The following is a 14,826-nucleotide window of genomic DNA, read 5'->3' on the forward strand; positions in this document are numbered from 1 at the left end:
GTCTTTGTTTTCTTGTTTTGTATTCATAGATTATTTATATGGGTTCTTGATTTTAGAAATTTGAAATGGTAGTCGAATTTTTAAAAACAATTTCAGCTTGTATTGTATCATACATGTATGTCAATAAATCACAACTGAAATCCTCAGTAACAATTGTCGTAAGGATATTTAGTTTCAACTTTTGACCTCTAGAGTACCTGATGAAGGTAATTCCAGAATTTTTGTTCTTTTGCAGTGTAATAAGTTTTAACATTTTAATTAAACATGTACATATTGCTTGGCAATGAAAGCATATATCAGTTTTCATATATTTAATTAAAATCAACATGTAAATGACATTTCATCAGTTTTAATAATAAATCATATGAGTGATATGACCATATGTCTCTGCACAATATACCATGTGTGAATCCATGCTATAAATCCAGTGCTCCTGTTCATGTGTTAACTTCCAACTCTGACATCTGTCAGACACTGTAGTCGATTTAAATATCTTCTCTTTAATTATTGGTTCTTTTATTCATTTGTCCATCTCATCCTTTACCACTAATATCCTTCATCCAGTATTCAAAAAGACTGATGATCAAATTATACACACCTGTAAAAATATACACAATATATGATTACAAAGTTTGCTTATTCCTAAAATAGTGTTGATAAAGCCATTTAAAAGTGATAATTAAAGAGACATTTTGCTTATGTGTGTTATTACATTGCTTTCTCATTTATGTTCATAGCTAGATTTTTTTTAATTACTTTAAAAATGAAATTTAACTTCAATGGTGAAAGTACACAAAATTCTAACCGAGATTTTATATTTGACAATAATGTTTAAATAAGTCAGACATGATATAAATGTAGGGCAGAGTAACTATTTGTTAGTGTTTTGTAGTTTACTGCTTTACTCCCTTAATGACATCTTACAACAAGATAATAAAGAACAAAAGGGTTAGAACACATAGTTTTATATTAGATGTGCTGAAATTATGACAGTAGAAATATATTATTAATTTACACACAGTTCCTTATTACAAAATTTAAGTGACAAACAATTTTTTTTAACCAGTTATCAAAACAAAACAAAATATAACCTTTGACAAAAATAAATATGGTAGTTTTCTGCCTTCTTGTATATAAAAATTAATATAGCAGAAAACAACCGGCCTATATTATTTTATGAAAGCTAGTTTTGAATGCAACTGATTTAACACACTTCCTTTAAATGCAAAACATAATGAAATTTTATCTTAAGATTACAACTATTTTTTCTGACTTTCTTTATTTGTGAGTAAATGAATAAATGATTTGACTTCTGATCTTACCTTCAGACATGAAACAGCCATCAGATGTCATGCTAGACATTAAATCTCCTGCAGAATTCACATCACCAAGTAAAATTAATCTTTTGATATTGTGTATGATATTTAATTGACTTTCCATCTCCTTGTTGTGAACATCTAACAAGCTCAGTGATTTATTTAATTCATCAAAAACTTCTTGCTGCTCAACTGATTTTTCCATCTCTGAAAATAAAGGATGAAAAAATAAAACAAAATTCATCGTTTACAAATAGGTCTATGTGAATATTAAACAAGTGATGCAGATGGATTCATCACAATATTGTGTTTTGATGATGGTGATGTGTTTGTGCATCTTACTTTACTGAACATTCTTGCTGCTTACAATTATCTCTATTATCTATAATGAACTTGGCCCAGTAGTTTCAGTCGAAAATTGTTAAAAATTTACTGTAAAGGACAATAACTCCTTAGGGGGTCAATTGACCATTTCCGACATGTTGACTTATTTGTAAATCTTACTTTGCATGAACATTATTGCTGTTTACAGTTTATCTCTATGATAATATTCAAGATTATAACTCAAAAAAGCAAAATTTCCTTAAAATTACAAATTCAGGGGCAGGAACCCAAGAACGGATTGTCTGATTCATCTGAAAATTTCAGAGCAGATAGATCTTGACCTGATAAACAATTTTACCCCATGTCAGATTTGCTCTAAATGTTTTGGTTTTTGAGTTATAAGCCAAAATCTGCATTTTACCCCTATTTTCTATTTTAAGCCATGGCGGCCATCTTGGTTGGTTGGCCTGGTCACTGGACACATTTTCAAACTAGATACCCAAATGATGATTGTGGCCAAGTTTCGTTTAATTTGGCCCAGTAGTAGAAGATTTTTGTAAAAGTTAATGAAGGACGACGACGACGGACGCCAAGTGATGAGAAAAGCTCATTTGGCCTTTTAGGCCAGGTGAGCTAAAAACGGTAAATAAACTATTACATCAGAGGAGCAGGGCTTTCAATGGTGTTCTTACTTGTTTCTATCAGAATCAGATCATGGATTTTTGAAAATTGGCCCGATTCCTGAAAACAGATTCTAAACATTTATTTAGAAATTTACATGCCAAAAATACAGATATTTTTCCCATCAAAGGGGGCCTACTCCTAACACCATCCTCTACTCAAACATTACCAAGCTGTCTTCTAGTTTTACCTTGAAGTTTATACACATCCCATACAGCATCAAAGAAGTTTGATAAGTCACCAACTTTATCTTGTATTTCATTATTACTTGTTGTTTTAGCAGAAATCTGATTATCTTCGGAGGGAATGAAAGAAAATGTAACACTTTTATCAACATTTTTTTGCTTCTCTTTCCTTCTTTTCTTTTTTAATTTTCTCTTTTGATTTTTTGTCAATTTTATGTCACTTGTGTCATATTCATGGCTTTTTTCCTTTTTACATTTTTCTGTGTGTCTTCTGTTTTTCCTTTTCCTTTTTCTTGCTGGTTTTTCACTGTCAGAACCTGTTAATTGTACAATATTTAAATTAAAACTAATAATACAGAATCATGACAACAAAATTTGAACAAATGATATCTATTGAAAATCATATAGAAATATTTTTAAATTGATATTCCTTTTTATTTAAAAATTAAATGCTTCTTTTTGTAACTTTATTGGGGTGTAAAAGCATTGACTGAAGTACATTTTGTATGAAGCGCGGAAGCTTTTCATTCTTAAAATGTACGCACGGTCAACGCTTTTACAACCCTATAAAGTTACAAAAAGAAGCATTCAATACTTATAATTACATTTTTTAGCTAGGATCATGAAAACACGATTTTTATCAAGTTTTGTTTAATTCACCTGTGCACTTTATTGTGGAACCTCGTGTCATCACGAATGATAAATGTTATTGTCTGATGCAATTGCTTACAGAATAACATGTGATGTGCAGTTAGCCAATCGGAATAATGTATTATAATGAAACATACATCTAATGTAATTATATACAGTTAATATGAAGAGAAATAGGTTTAAAAAAGAATGTTATCAGAATATTTTTTTCAAATAGTCCTCTTATATAATTCTGCATTATTTCTGAGAAGAAAATGGGCTATACAATTGTTTTTCCTCACTCATACATTATGAATCAACATTTCACAAATGAACAATGTAGATTTTTTACATATTTTTACAAACTTGATGAGGAATCTGATGGTTCATCTTCTCCATTGTTATCTTCCAGTGGTTCAGCTGGGGTATAATCTGCAGGAGGAGGAAGAACACTGTAGGTTTTTACTTCATGTACTGGTTTATCAGGCTTCTTTGATGGAGTTATCTCAACTTCATCATCACAGTTAGAATGATCATCCTTCCCATACATAATATTCCATACATTCTCTTTGAAGACTAGAATATAATATCAAAAATATCTTACACAAATTAATTTCTGTTCTTAAATGGGTAAAAATATCTTTTGATCTAGTAGTATTATCTGTGTCATTCCAGGGCAATAACTCCCATGAGGAGTGAACTGATGATGTCGTAAACTTTGTCCTGCTGATCCTTTGTGATACTGACAAAATAACCTTGCCAACAAAACAATGATAAAAATAGTCTTTGAGCATGTGAAATCATGGGCATCAACTCTTTAAACTCTTAATAGGGATAAATCCTACTTCGTGAAGAATCACTCTGATTCAAACAAAAAATTCTCTTAAACCGATATTATCAAGATGCTTGATTTCTTGATTGACAACATATTTGTTACGTTCAGAGGACGTGTTTTTCAAAAGACTGTTGGCATTCCAATGGGAACAAACTGTGCCCCTCTACTTGCCTACTTGTTTCTTTATTATTATGAGGCTGACTTCATGCAGGAACTTCTTAGGCAGAAAGATAAGAAGTTAGCAATTTCCTTTAACTCTACTTTCTGCTATATAGATGATGTTCTTTCCCTAAACAATTCAAAATTTGGTGACTATGTGGAACCCATCTATCCCATCGAACTAGAGATAGAGGATACTACAGATACAGTAAAGTCAGCTTCATATCTTGACTTACATCTAGAAATTGACAATGAGGGTCGGTTGAAAACAAAACTTTACGACAAAAGAGATGATTTCAGCTTTCCAATTGTGAACTTTCCATTTCTAAGTAGCAACATTCCAGCAGCACCTGCATACCGGGTATATATCTCCCAATTGATACGATATTCCCGTGCTTGCATTTCCTATCATGATTTTCTTGATAGAGGGTTGCTGCTCACAAGGAAGCTATTAAACCATGAGTTCCAAATGGTGAAGATGAAATCATCCCTTTGTAAATTTTACGGACACCATCACGAGTTGGTTGACTGTTATGGAATAACCGTTTCACAAATGATATCGGATATGTTTCTAACGTTGTAACCACAATCTCCTTCCCTTTCATGAATGTGACCTACCGAAATTAGACTATTTACCAGATTTATAATCACATAAGCAACACGACGGGTGCCACATGTGGAGCAGGATCTGCTTACCCTTCCGAAGCACCTGAAATCATCCCTGGTTTTTGGTGGGGTTCAAGTTGTTTATTCTTTAGTCTTCTATGTTGTGTGATGTGTACTATTATTTTTCTGTTTGTCTTTTTCATTTTTAGCCATGTCAGTTTATTTTAGATTTATGAGTTTGACTGTCCCTTTGGTATCTTTCGTCCCTCTTTTAAAAGGTTAAATGATGGTTTCAGCTTTGATAATTTTTTGGTAAATCATGTCCTGCAGGTTTTTGTTTGTTGGAAAAATATGCTTATCAACAATAGTTTTTGTTTTGCACACACAAACGAGAGGCTCTAAAGAGCCTGTGTAGCTCACCTAGGTGAATGTGCATAAATTGTGGACTAGAATAAAATACATGAGGAAAATCCCTTTTTTGTTATCTTATATTTTTGATCAAAATTCTGTTACAGTTTCTCTCCGTCTTCTTTAACTTTTGTCAAAAAAAAACCAAACAACAAAAACGGTAAAAGATTTATCATTGAAGGGCAAAGCCTGATCTTAGAAAATGATGTCAAGGTCAGATAAACCAAAATTGAAAATAATGTACAACTGACAATCATTCCATCCATCAAATATCCTCTAAATAAAGATGAGATATTGCACATCTAAAAAATAAACTTAACCAGGAAAATTTATCATTGTTCAATTAACCATGAAAATGAGGTCAAGGTCAGATAAACCCTGGTGTAGACAAAAGTGTTGGCATTTGGCTGTTGTCTCTTTAACACAATCACCATTTCCATTCTCAATTTCATGTACACTTTACAATCATTACATGCTTTTAATATAGTTGACCTATTTGCATATCTTATTTAAGAAATAAACTTACAATGTAATCAGGAAAAGATAAGATTGACCAATGAACCATGAAAATGAGGTCATGGTCAGACAATAATTGCCAGACAGACATATACTCCTTATAATCATTCCATACACCAAATATAGTTGACCTTTTTGCTCATAGTATAAGAAAAACAGGACCAAAAAAACAAAAACTAAACATTTGGTAATGAAGCATAAACATTAGGTCAAGGTCAAATAAAACATGCCAGATTGACATGTACATCAAAAAATATTTACTTACACCAAATATAGTTGATCTATTGCATAAAGTTACTATATCATCACTAAATGATCCCTATGGTAAACAGAGCGACAATGATTACACAACTTCATATTTAATATCACTGACCTACCACTAGTGGTTATCTATCAACATGATAAACTGACCTAATTATTAACTTATACATTGTTGACAGCTCAGCCCTTGGCACCACTGCAACCAGAAATGGTTGATGCAAGTCTTGTTTCTTTAATTTCATCCTGCTAACATGTGTAACCCAGCAACATTCTGTATGTACATGTATGTGCCTGGTCCATGTCAGGAGCCAGTAATTCAGAGGTTGTCTTTGTTGATGTGTTACATATTCTTTTTTTGGTTAATTTTTTGTATATAAATTAGACCGTTATTTTGTTAAAATTGTTTTACATTTGTCATTTCTGGTCCTTTTATACATGTCATGCATGTTATAGCTGACTATGCGGTTTTGGCTTTGCTCATTGTTGAAGGCTGTACCATGACCTACAGTTGTTAATTTCTGTGTCATTTTGTTTCTTGTTGAGAGTTGTTTCATTGGCAATTATACCACATCTTTGAACAACATTGACTTATTTGTAGACCTGGCTTGTGGACCATTTAAGGCTATATAAAGTTTATTTCTATCAATTCTAGTTAACATATTTAAACATATATATGAACATTAAAAGGCAATAATTCATATGTATACAGAGTCAACTGAAGATTGTATGCATTTGTTGTATTTGTAGAATTTATCTCTTTTTATTTTTTAAAGTTTCTATCTACAATGCATAATAGTTTTTAATATAATTTTCAAAAGTGAAAAAAGAGGCAAAATTTGTCATTGAAAGGTAATAACTCATAAAAATAAGTCATTTGACAGTTTTGATGTATAAATGGACGGTAGACTCAACACATCATTCTGTCAGATTTTGTCGCATTATCTAACATTTTCAAGATATTTAGACTAAGCTTGCTTTGTTTCAATGAGTGTTCTAATCTATGCAATGTGACCATGATGGTTGGAAGGTAGGATCAACTAGCACAGTTTAAACAAGGTATCCTAATGATGATTGTGACTATAAATATTGGTTGTAATTAAATTGGCACAGTAACTAAGGGAAGATTTTTTGAATAGTTAACTGTCAGACCGTTGACAATGCACAAGAAAAGCACACTTGACAATTCAGCAGGTTGGGAACCACCCCCAATTGAGTGATATCTCTTAAATGAGTTACTTTCCAACCATCAAGTCAGGAATATGACAGTTCTTGTCCATTTGTTTTGATGCGTTTTTTTTTGTTTTTTTTATTTTGCCATGTGATTATGGACTTTCTGAATTGATTTTCCTCTAAGTTCAGTATTTTTGTGATTTTACTTTTTATTGTATTGTATTGTTTATTGGAAAAAGTTTCTTCAAATATAAATATGTGCTCATCTGTACTAAATAGTGGATTTTACAAAAAAAATACTTTTATCACTTGAAATGAACCCTTCATTGCATTCAGGGGTTGTTCGCAACCTGTTCAGGTGAGCTAAAAAATATTTCTAATGATTACTTTTTTTACAGTACGAGATGTTTTCTTTGTAGGTATCTGTTGAATTAGCAAAATGTGTGAAGGGTAATTATTAATGGCAATAATGCAGTATTTGTTCACAGGCATTTGGAGAATGGACCCCCCCCCCCCCCCCCCCTTTTTAATACCCAAAGTAAAAAAAAGTCTAATTTTTTAGAGGGGTTCATGTTGATAGTAAAAAGGGTATTGTAATCGACTAGTAACGGATTGTTGAGAAATGTTGTGTCTACATTGAAGAAAATTGTAAATGGGGAAGAAAAAAAAACAGTTTTTTTTACATCTATGAATCTAAAAATAGGGGGGAGGTCCATGCCCCAAATACCTGTGTATTGGTACGAAGATTCATTATTAAATCATGATACACAGAAGAATATAAACAAAATACAAATAATAAAATATCTGAAGAACTTTAATGTTATACTTTATACCATATAATCGACAATGTTGACAATTCATGGTGGTTCATGTTTATTTTTTTATAATGCTAATATAAAGGGAGCTAATCGATTGTAAGCGCTTGTAATTAAAAATTTAAACATCTAAGTCAAACGTACTCAATCTAAAATTAGTATTATGTAATATTCTATCTTTACCATTAAGCATTTACAAATGCACTAAATGTGTTGCATAAGTATTTATATTATATACCCGTATTTCTCTCCATGTAAATAGTTGCATTACCATTTCCTTGACCAAATCTATCAATACTCTAGAGAAGTACCGAATAAAATCGCGGGAAATTACAAATCAATCATGAAATGGCACAGTAAAATACTTCGAGTTAGTGCGTTCGGTGCAGGGTGGTTACAAATGGTTTTTTTTTACATATCAAAATAAATGTCATGTCATGTGTTGTTGGCTAAAATACGCGTTCAAGGTACGTACTTGACGTAGTCTCGGTGGTTTCACAATTATCAAAAGTCAATGTATAAAGACAGAGACAAAACAATTATATGTCTCTCTCTGATAAAGATTTACAATGAGTTTACCTCTCGGGTCTTGGGATTTAATACCAAGCTTTATCCTTGGGTAGTTGTTTAAAAGGAAAACAAATGTAAAAACAACTGTTCTCAAAATAAAAATAACAAATGTAAAATAACGAGAACAAATGTAAATAATAATCTGTACATAAAACAGGATAACAATTGTAAAAAATAGTCTGTACACAAATAGAAAAACGAATGTAAAAAATAAGCTATACACTGTACAATGTCTATTAAAGCCATAAAATAAGGCTGACAAAAAAATCAACAGACTATACATTAAGATGTGTATGTAAAGACACCTCTCAGGCAAAAATTATGAAATGAATATTTACACAAATTGACATAAAAATACTAAATCTAGTTTCTATTTCATACAAATCAAGTATCAATAAATTGTGATAGTTTGTTTTAAGTAAAATATTCTTTTTCACAACACTTTACATGTAACCTCTCCATATGTTCAACAATTCCGCAATTTCTCCAGCCGTTGGTCGGTCTAGAGCACATGGTAGCCAACACTGTGAATACAAGTCTCTATACGATTCCTCAAACGGATCAACATCAATTTCTGGATGCTTAGGTCTCTGTCCATATGCTACCACGCCAAAAATAACTACGTGTTGATTTTCGTTACTAAAGGGGGTCTGTCGACTTAACAATTGCCACATTATGACAGCTAATGCATAAATATCTGCCCTCTTAGACGGAGCTTCACCTTTTAATAGTTCTGGAGCTCTGTAAGCAAAAGTACCAGTCAATATGGACCTCTGTGTTGGACTGACAATCCCCGTGTCAATCTCAACTTTTTGGGAGCAACCAAAGTCTGCAACTTTACATCGGCCATCTGGAGTTATGAGAATGTTTGCTGGTTTTAAATCCAGATGAACAATTTTCATGTCATGTGCATACTTTAGAGCTTCTGCAATCTGCTGAGAAAATTTGACCCTGCGACATGGTCCGAGGGAAACGGAATCGTCATCTATAAGGCTTTGCAATGTCCGATGTCCAGCATACTCCATAACAATCCAAGCACCTTGATCAAAAGCATCCAAAGATGTAGCTGTGATAGTTTTGACAATGTTTTCATGGTCGAATCCTATCGTATTTAGCTCAGCCTTGAAGCTTTCCAGTTGTGCTGCCGGATTTTTGGTCACTCTGTGCATTACTTTGACGGCCACAGTAGAATCTTTGTATTTACCTCTGTAAACTGATCCAAATCCTCCTGTACCAAGTAAGCGTCCGAGGACAACTTCTTCCTTCTTAAGGGATGTATTCCTGTGTCTGCTGCTAACGATAGCATGGGGACGTTTGAATTCATCTCTCTTCTTTTCTTTATGTACCAAAACAGGCATTACAATCCTCTTAGCAAACTGTCCCAACTTCTTACGGAAAAGTTTGTACTTCCGTAAAATATGTTGGCATTGGTTTAGTCCTTTCAGTGAACTTGAAGAATATTTCTTGTCTTTAACAACACTACACAAATTCTGTTTACTTTTTATCTGCATTTTGGATAGATCCACCTTACAATGACAATCATTATATTAACATGTACACTATACTATTCAGGTTGAAAACTGTTCACATATGAGGTCAAGGTTCATAATCAACTGTTTTGTGATTCAAAGCTGTGACTTGTATACTAACAATGCAATATAATATTATGCTAGTTCAAAGTAATGATAGAAGGAAATTTTTAAAAAAGTTTCCGTGAATATCTTTTCTTATTATTTTATCACGTAAAATACAAAAGTCTTTTCTTGTTAATATTTCCTTAGAAAAATTGATACAAATGGTCTAAATACTTTAAATACATTGTGAGAATTGGCAACAAAAGTTATTAAAAAACCTGATTGTTTGAAAATTTTTCGAGAAAATTTGAAATTTTCAACTTGAGATCTTATTGATTTTATGTAGTTGCAAACACGAAATTGGCAACATATATTTTTTTTGGCAAAATGTGATTCTCTGTCAATTGAAGAATAAAATATCTTAAAGGGAAAAAATTCTCACCGTCAGAAATAAACTGTTGGATATGCCCTTAAGACAAAACAGCGCTTGTTTTTCCAGTAACTAATTTGAAACGTAGTCAAACCATAAAAGTTCCATGGTAAAACCGCCTCGGTGGTTCAGTTGAAGCGTGTTCGTTTCCAGTGCGGTATGTCCTGGATTCGAAGCCCTAACCCAAAGATACCAAAATTAGTATTTGCTGCATCTCCGCTAAGCATGCGGCATTGACTTAAATATAAAAATAAGAAGATGCTGTATAATTGCTTATGAGACAACTTTCCACAAGAGACCAGATGACTATAAAGTCGAAGAAATTGAACGTTGATATAATGGAATATCAAGACAGCTCTGAGTCTCTCTTAAATCACAGAACCATAATTCAGTCCTTACAGCCGATTGCATTGAGTGCATGTGTAGGGAAAAAACAATACAAGGATAGCTTGCTTGTTAGCTGAACCGTGAAGTTATTGTTAGTTTAGGTATATACCCTCGTTTCGAAGTAGTAGAGTCTTAAGCCTCGGTCACACCTTACCGGATAGCTCGAACGGACGCCTAACGGATAAAAAAAAAAGTTATCCGTTGACAAAATTTTTATCCGTTGGGAGTCCGTTGGTGTACTAATGGACATGTAACGAATGCATAACGGACACACAACGGACATTGAACGTACGTGAAACTGATACGTACCGGACAGAACGAACGTCGACCGTACATCGAACGGACGAGTACCGGATAAAACGGACACCTAACGGAAGCGTAACGGATAAAACGGATGAACAAAATAGTATGAAAATTAATGGCAATAAACGATTTAAAAATTAAAGGCAATAAACCATGAGAAATTTCAATTGGCATTTGTCCTTTTTGCATCCGGTAGGCATCCGTTTTATCCGTTATCCTTCCGTGAATGTCCGTTTCACATCCGTTTTATCCGTTAGGCGTTCGGTAGACGTCCGTTGGTGAATTGGTCTACCGGATCTCCAACGGATGCATAACGGACACGTAACGGATACAAAACGGACGAGTATCGTACAAAACGGACGCCTAACGGACTCATAACGGACGTTCAACGGACATTTTATCCGTTGGACGTCCGTTCAAAGTTTTGAACATGCTCAAAATATTCCACCGGACAGAACGGACGTCAACGGATAAAACGGTCGCCTAACGGATATGGACGGATGCCTAACGGATAAGAACGGATGTCTAACGGACATGAACGGATTGAGAAAAAGTTATCCGTTAGGCGTCCGTTCGAGATATCCGATAAGGTGTGACCGAGGCTTTACAGACAGATATATTGGTTATCTGTCGAACTAGTCTTCTCTTAAAGGTGGGTAGTTTACCTATCATAATAATTATCACAATTCACACAGGGGCGTGTTCAGGATATTTGAAAGGTGGGGCGAAGAATAAAATTTTTCACCGAGCGAAGCGAGGCGAAAATTTTTTTGGACCTTTTTTGTTTTTGGCTTAAAAACATAAAATGATAGAGAATTGCACTAATGTAACGGTTCCTGACTTGGAACATGCATATTTTATAGTTAAAGTGTCAGGGTGTGACATTTTTTATGCCGAGTTCTCTCCATTAATTGTCTATGGTATATTAACATGATTGGATGGATCTTAACAGCAGTAGACCAATAACGAGAAATTCCAAACTCAAGGATATAAGGAGTTACTTAACATTTCAATTCCTAGGCCAGGATTTTATGAACGAGAGGCGTGATTACGGTTGAGGGTCCATGGGGAAGCTCAGAAGCTCATGAGTTATCCCTCTATTTTTGATTAAGTTCGGGTTTCGTTGAACGACACACATGATACAAGATAAATAAACACTGAAGAATAAAGTTCTTTCGTTCTGAGTATTGCTTTAATGTGGATATATACATATTTCTAGTATACATGTACCTTGACGCAAAACCTAAAATGAACACAGAAAAATACTGACGGACTCTCATTTTCAATTACTAGAGTGGATTCATTAGAACCATTTTACGTGGATTTCTCGTGGCGTAATCGTCAATAATTTTATCAAAATCAAGTTTAATGTCTCTGTGAACATATAAAAGAAGCAGATCATTTAGGCGATCCTCCTTCATGGTGCTTCTCAAATCATTCTTGATCAACTTAAGGGATGAGTTAGCTCTTTCGGTGGAGCTTGACGTGACGCTCGTCAAAGCAAGTAAGAAGAGAACTTTCATGATGTTTGGAAATAAAGTCGAGCATGCCCTTACATCAGTTAAGGTTGATGTTATTGACTCTGGTTTGTCCGGTTGATTTTCCCTAAACGACTTCCAGAGTCTCATCTCTTGCCTGAATGTTTCAGGCGAAGGCATATCAGTATTGTAATAATCATAAACATCCTTCTACATCTCTTCGGAGATAAGGTGAACTCGGAGATGATGACCCATCAGATTGGGGAATCAGTATAAAAAGAAATCAGAATATGTGTTTAATTAATGAATATGATAAATTGCCATTATTCAATACAATACTAGCAGATTATAACGATAGTTTTTTTTTTTTTTTTTTTTTTTAAAGGGGGGCGTACGCCCATTACGCCCTTACCTGGACCCGCCCCTGTCACACACAGGCTGATCACACGACAATCACAAGCTGATCATCATAAGGCACCAACAAGCTCATAGAAACAAGGTACCCACAGTCTAATGATCATTATATAATCACAAGCTGATGACCGCAATAATCCCACAAGCGTATGATCACAAGGCTCCTGTTCATACCTCGAGATGATCAGATTCACTGGGGTAAAGCTGATGACCGTAACTGCATTCACGGTCATCCCAAGATGTCGGATGAAAAATTAGGTCAGTATTTGTATTGTCTGTTATGGTGTTTCTACATCATTTTCTTTACAAAGCATACATTGGGACGATGTAAATTCATAAAAGATTCACACGGAAGTCACAAATCTCTACCGAGGAACGTGTATAGAACGGGAAATTGGATTTGAAAAATTCGCTAAGATGACCGTAAATCATCTTTAAAATATTTTCAAGATGACCGTAACATTTAATAAGGATGACCGTGATTGGTAAAATGATGACCGTAATTTCGAAAGGATGACCGTAATTTATAAAGGATGACCGTAACTTTTATAGTATAACCGTCATTTCTAAGAAATATCCGTATTTGTATTACCTTTTTTGTATCAAATAATTAATCGTGTTGGTGTAAGATGTATTTATAAGACAACATTATCATAAAGGTAGACAAAAATAAGACGTGCTTCAAATACATGGTTCGTCATGTGTAGCATCCAACTAAAAGCCAAAGGATTTTTGTATTTCTCAGATTCCTGTTAATTTTATATAATAAATACAGCTTTTTAAAAATGCCAAAAAAGGCAATGGATGTACAGCCATTTATATTATATCGTTTCAACTACCATTGCAGATGTTGTTTTTTTTAATTTCAGATACGTACATGTGTTATCAATTTTCCTCTTGCAAGTTCACCTCATCTAATGTAGACAGCATTTTAATACACTATATAGACAGTCATGTTGGTCCACAAACAATTAAAGAGCCATGGTGTAGTGGTTAGTGCATCGGACTACTAACACAAAGGTTCCTGGTTCGATTCGTTTGGGATGAAAATTTCAGGAACCCAATTTTCGGCTCTCCCTCTCCCTTGACACCATTTGCAAGTATGGTCTTGAGGAAACGATAATAGTCCGTCGGACGGGGACGATAAATGGCTGGCCCGTTAAGAGAGAGCCACATCTCTTGCACGTTAAAGACACCCTTGTAGATTTCGAAAAAAAGTAGGCTATTGCCGCTACAAGGCAGCACTCGCACCCGCAAAGTGGAAAGGGATTAATATAAGTTGCAAAACGTGTTTCCCAATCCACTATAAATAAATATGTTTAAATTAAACATTTAGTTTTAGGAAGAAAGTTTTGGATGAAAACACTGGTCATACGGCATATCGGTCCGTACATTTCGGAGTTGAAGTCACAAAACTTAAAATGATGTTAAGAAAAGGTTATAAGTCAAATATAAATTTAGAAGAACATGTTTTTAAAATACTCCGAACAAACTAGTGAAGGTGAGCTCCAGCAAAATAGATCCTACAATAGTCTTGTATAAATAGCGAATTTAAAGGGGAGCCTTGTTAATTGTATAAACAGAAAACAGAATTGTTTTTTTTATATATATCAAGACAAATCAAGATTTTATTCTGCTCCTCTGGAACCATACACATGGGCTCAATTACCGGATATTCATAATATTTAAGGTTCGTCTGAATGAATTGAAAAATATGGCCGTTTTTACACACACATATCTATTAAGAGAACAAACTGATGCATC

The 14,826-nt window shown here is 33.9% G+C and overlaps 2 protein-coding genes across 3 annotated transcripts; both read right to left on the bottom strand.

Moving 5' to 3' along the window:
• Nucleotides 1-296: 296 nt before the first annotated feature.
• On the bottom strand, nt 297-8,245 carry LOC134694485 (uncharacterized). 2 transcript variants are annotated; one of them, XM_063555500.1, is made up of 5 exons: nt 8,145-8,245; nt 3,503-3,712; nt 2,512-2,823; nt 1,323-1,523; nt 297-598 (listed from the first exon to the last, which is right to left on the bottom strand). In XM_063555500.1, exons 1-5 carry the CDS (start codon nt 8,158-8,160, stop codon nt 534-536), a joined length of 804 nt encoding a protein of 267 aa, XP_063411570.1. In that variant the 5' UTR covers nt 8,161-8,245; the 3' UTR covers nt 297-533. The 2 variants fall into 2 exon arrangements, with proteins under 2 accessions (XP_063411570.1, XP_063411574.1); XM_063555504.1 differs by having other exon boundaries at nt 8,090-8,187.
• Nucleotides 8,246-8,883: 638 nt separating this feature from the next.
• Nucleotides 8,884-10,098, bottom strand: LOC134694476 (serine/threonine-protein kinase mos-like). Its single transcript, XM_063555490.1, has one exon. It carries the CDS (start codon nt 9,985-9,987, stop codon nt 8,920-8,922), a length of 1,068 nt encoding a protein of 355 aa, XP_063411560.1. The 5' UTR covers nt 9,988-10,098; the 3' UTR covers nt 8,884-8,919.
• Between the last annotated feature and the right edge of the window lie 4,728 nt (nt 10,099-14,826).

This window comes from Mytilus trossulus, chromosome 1, assembly GCF_036588685.1.
Source record: "Mytilus trossulus isolate FHL-02 chromosome 1, PNRI_Mtr1.1.1.hap1, whole genome shotgun sequence".
Classification (NCBI taxonomy): Eukaryota; Metazoa; Mollusca; class Bivalvia; order Mytilida; family Mytilidae; genus Mytilus; species Mytilus trossulus.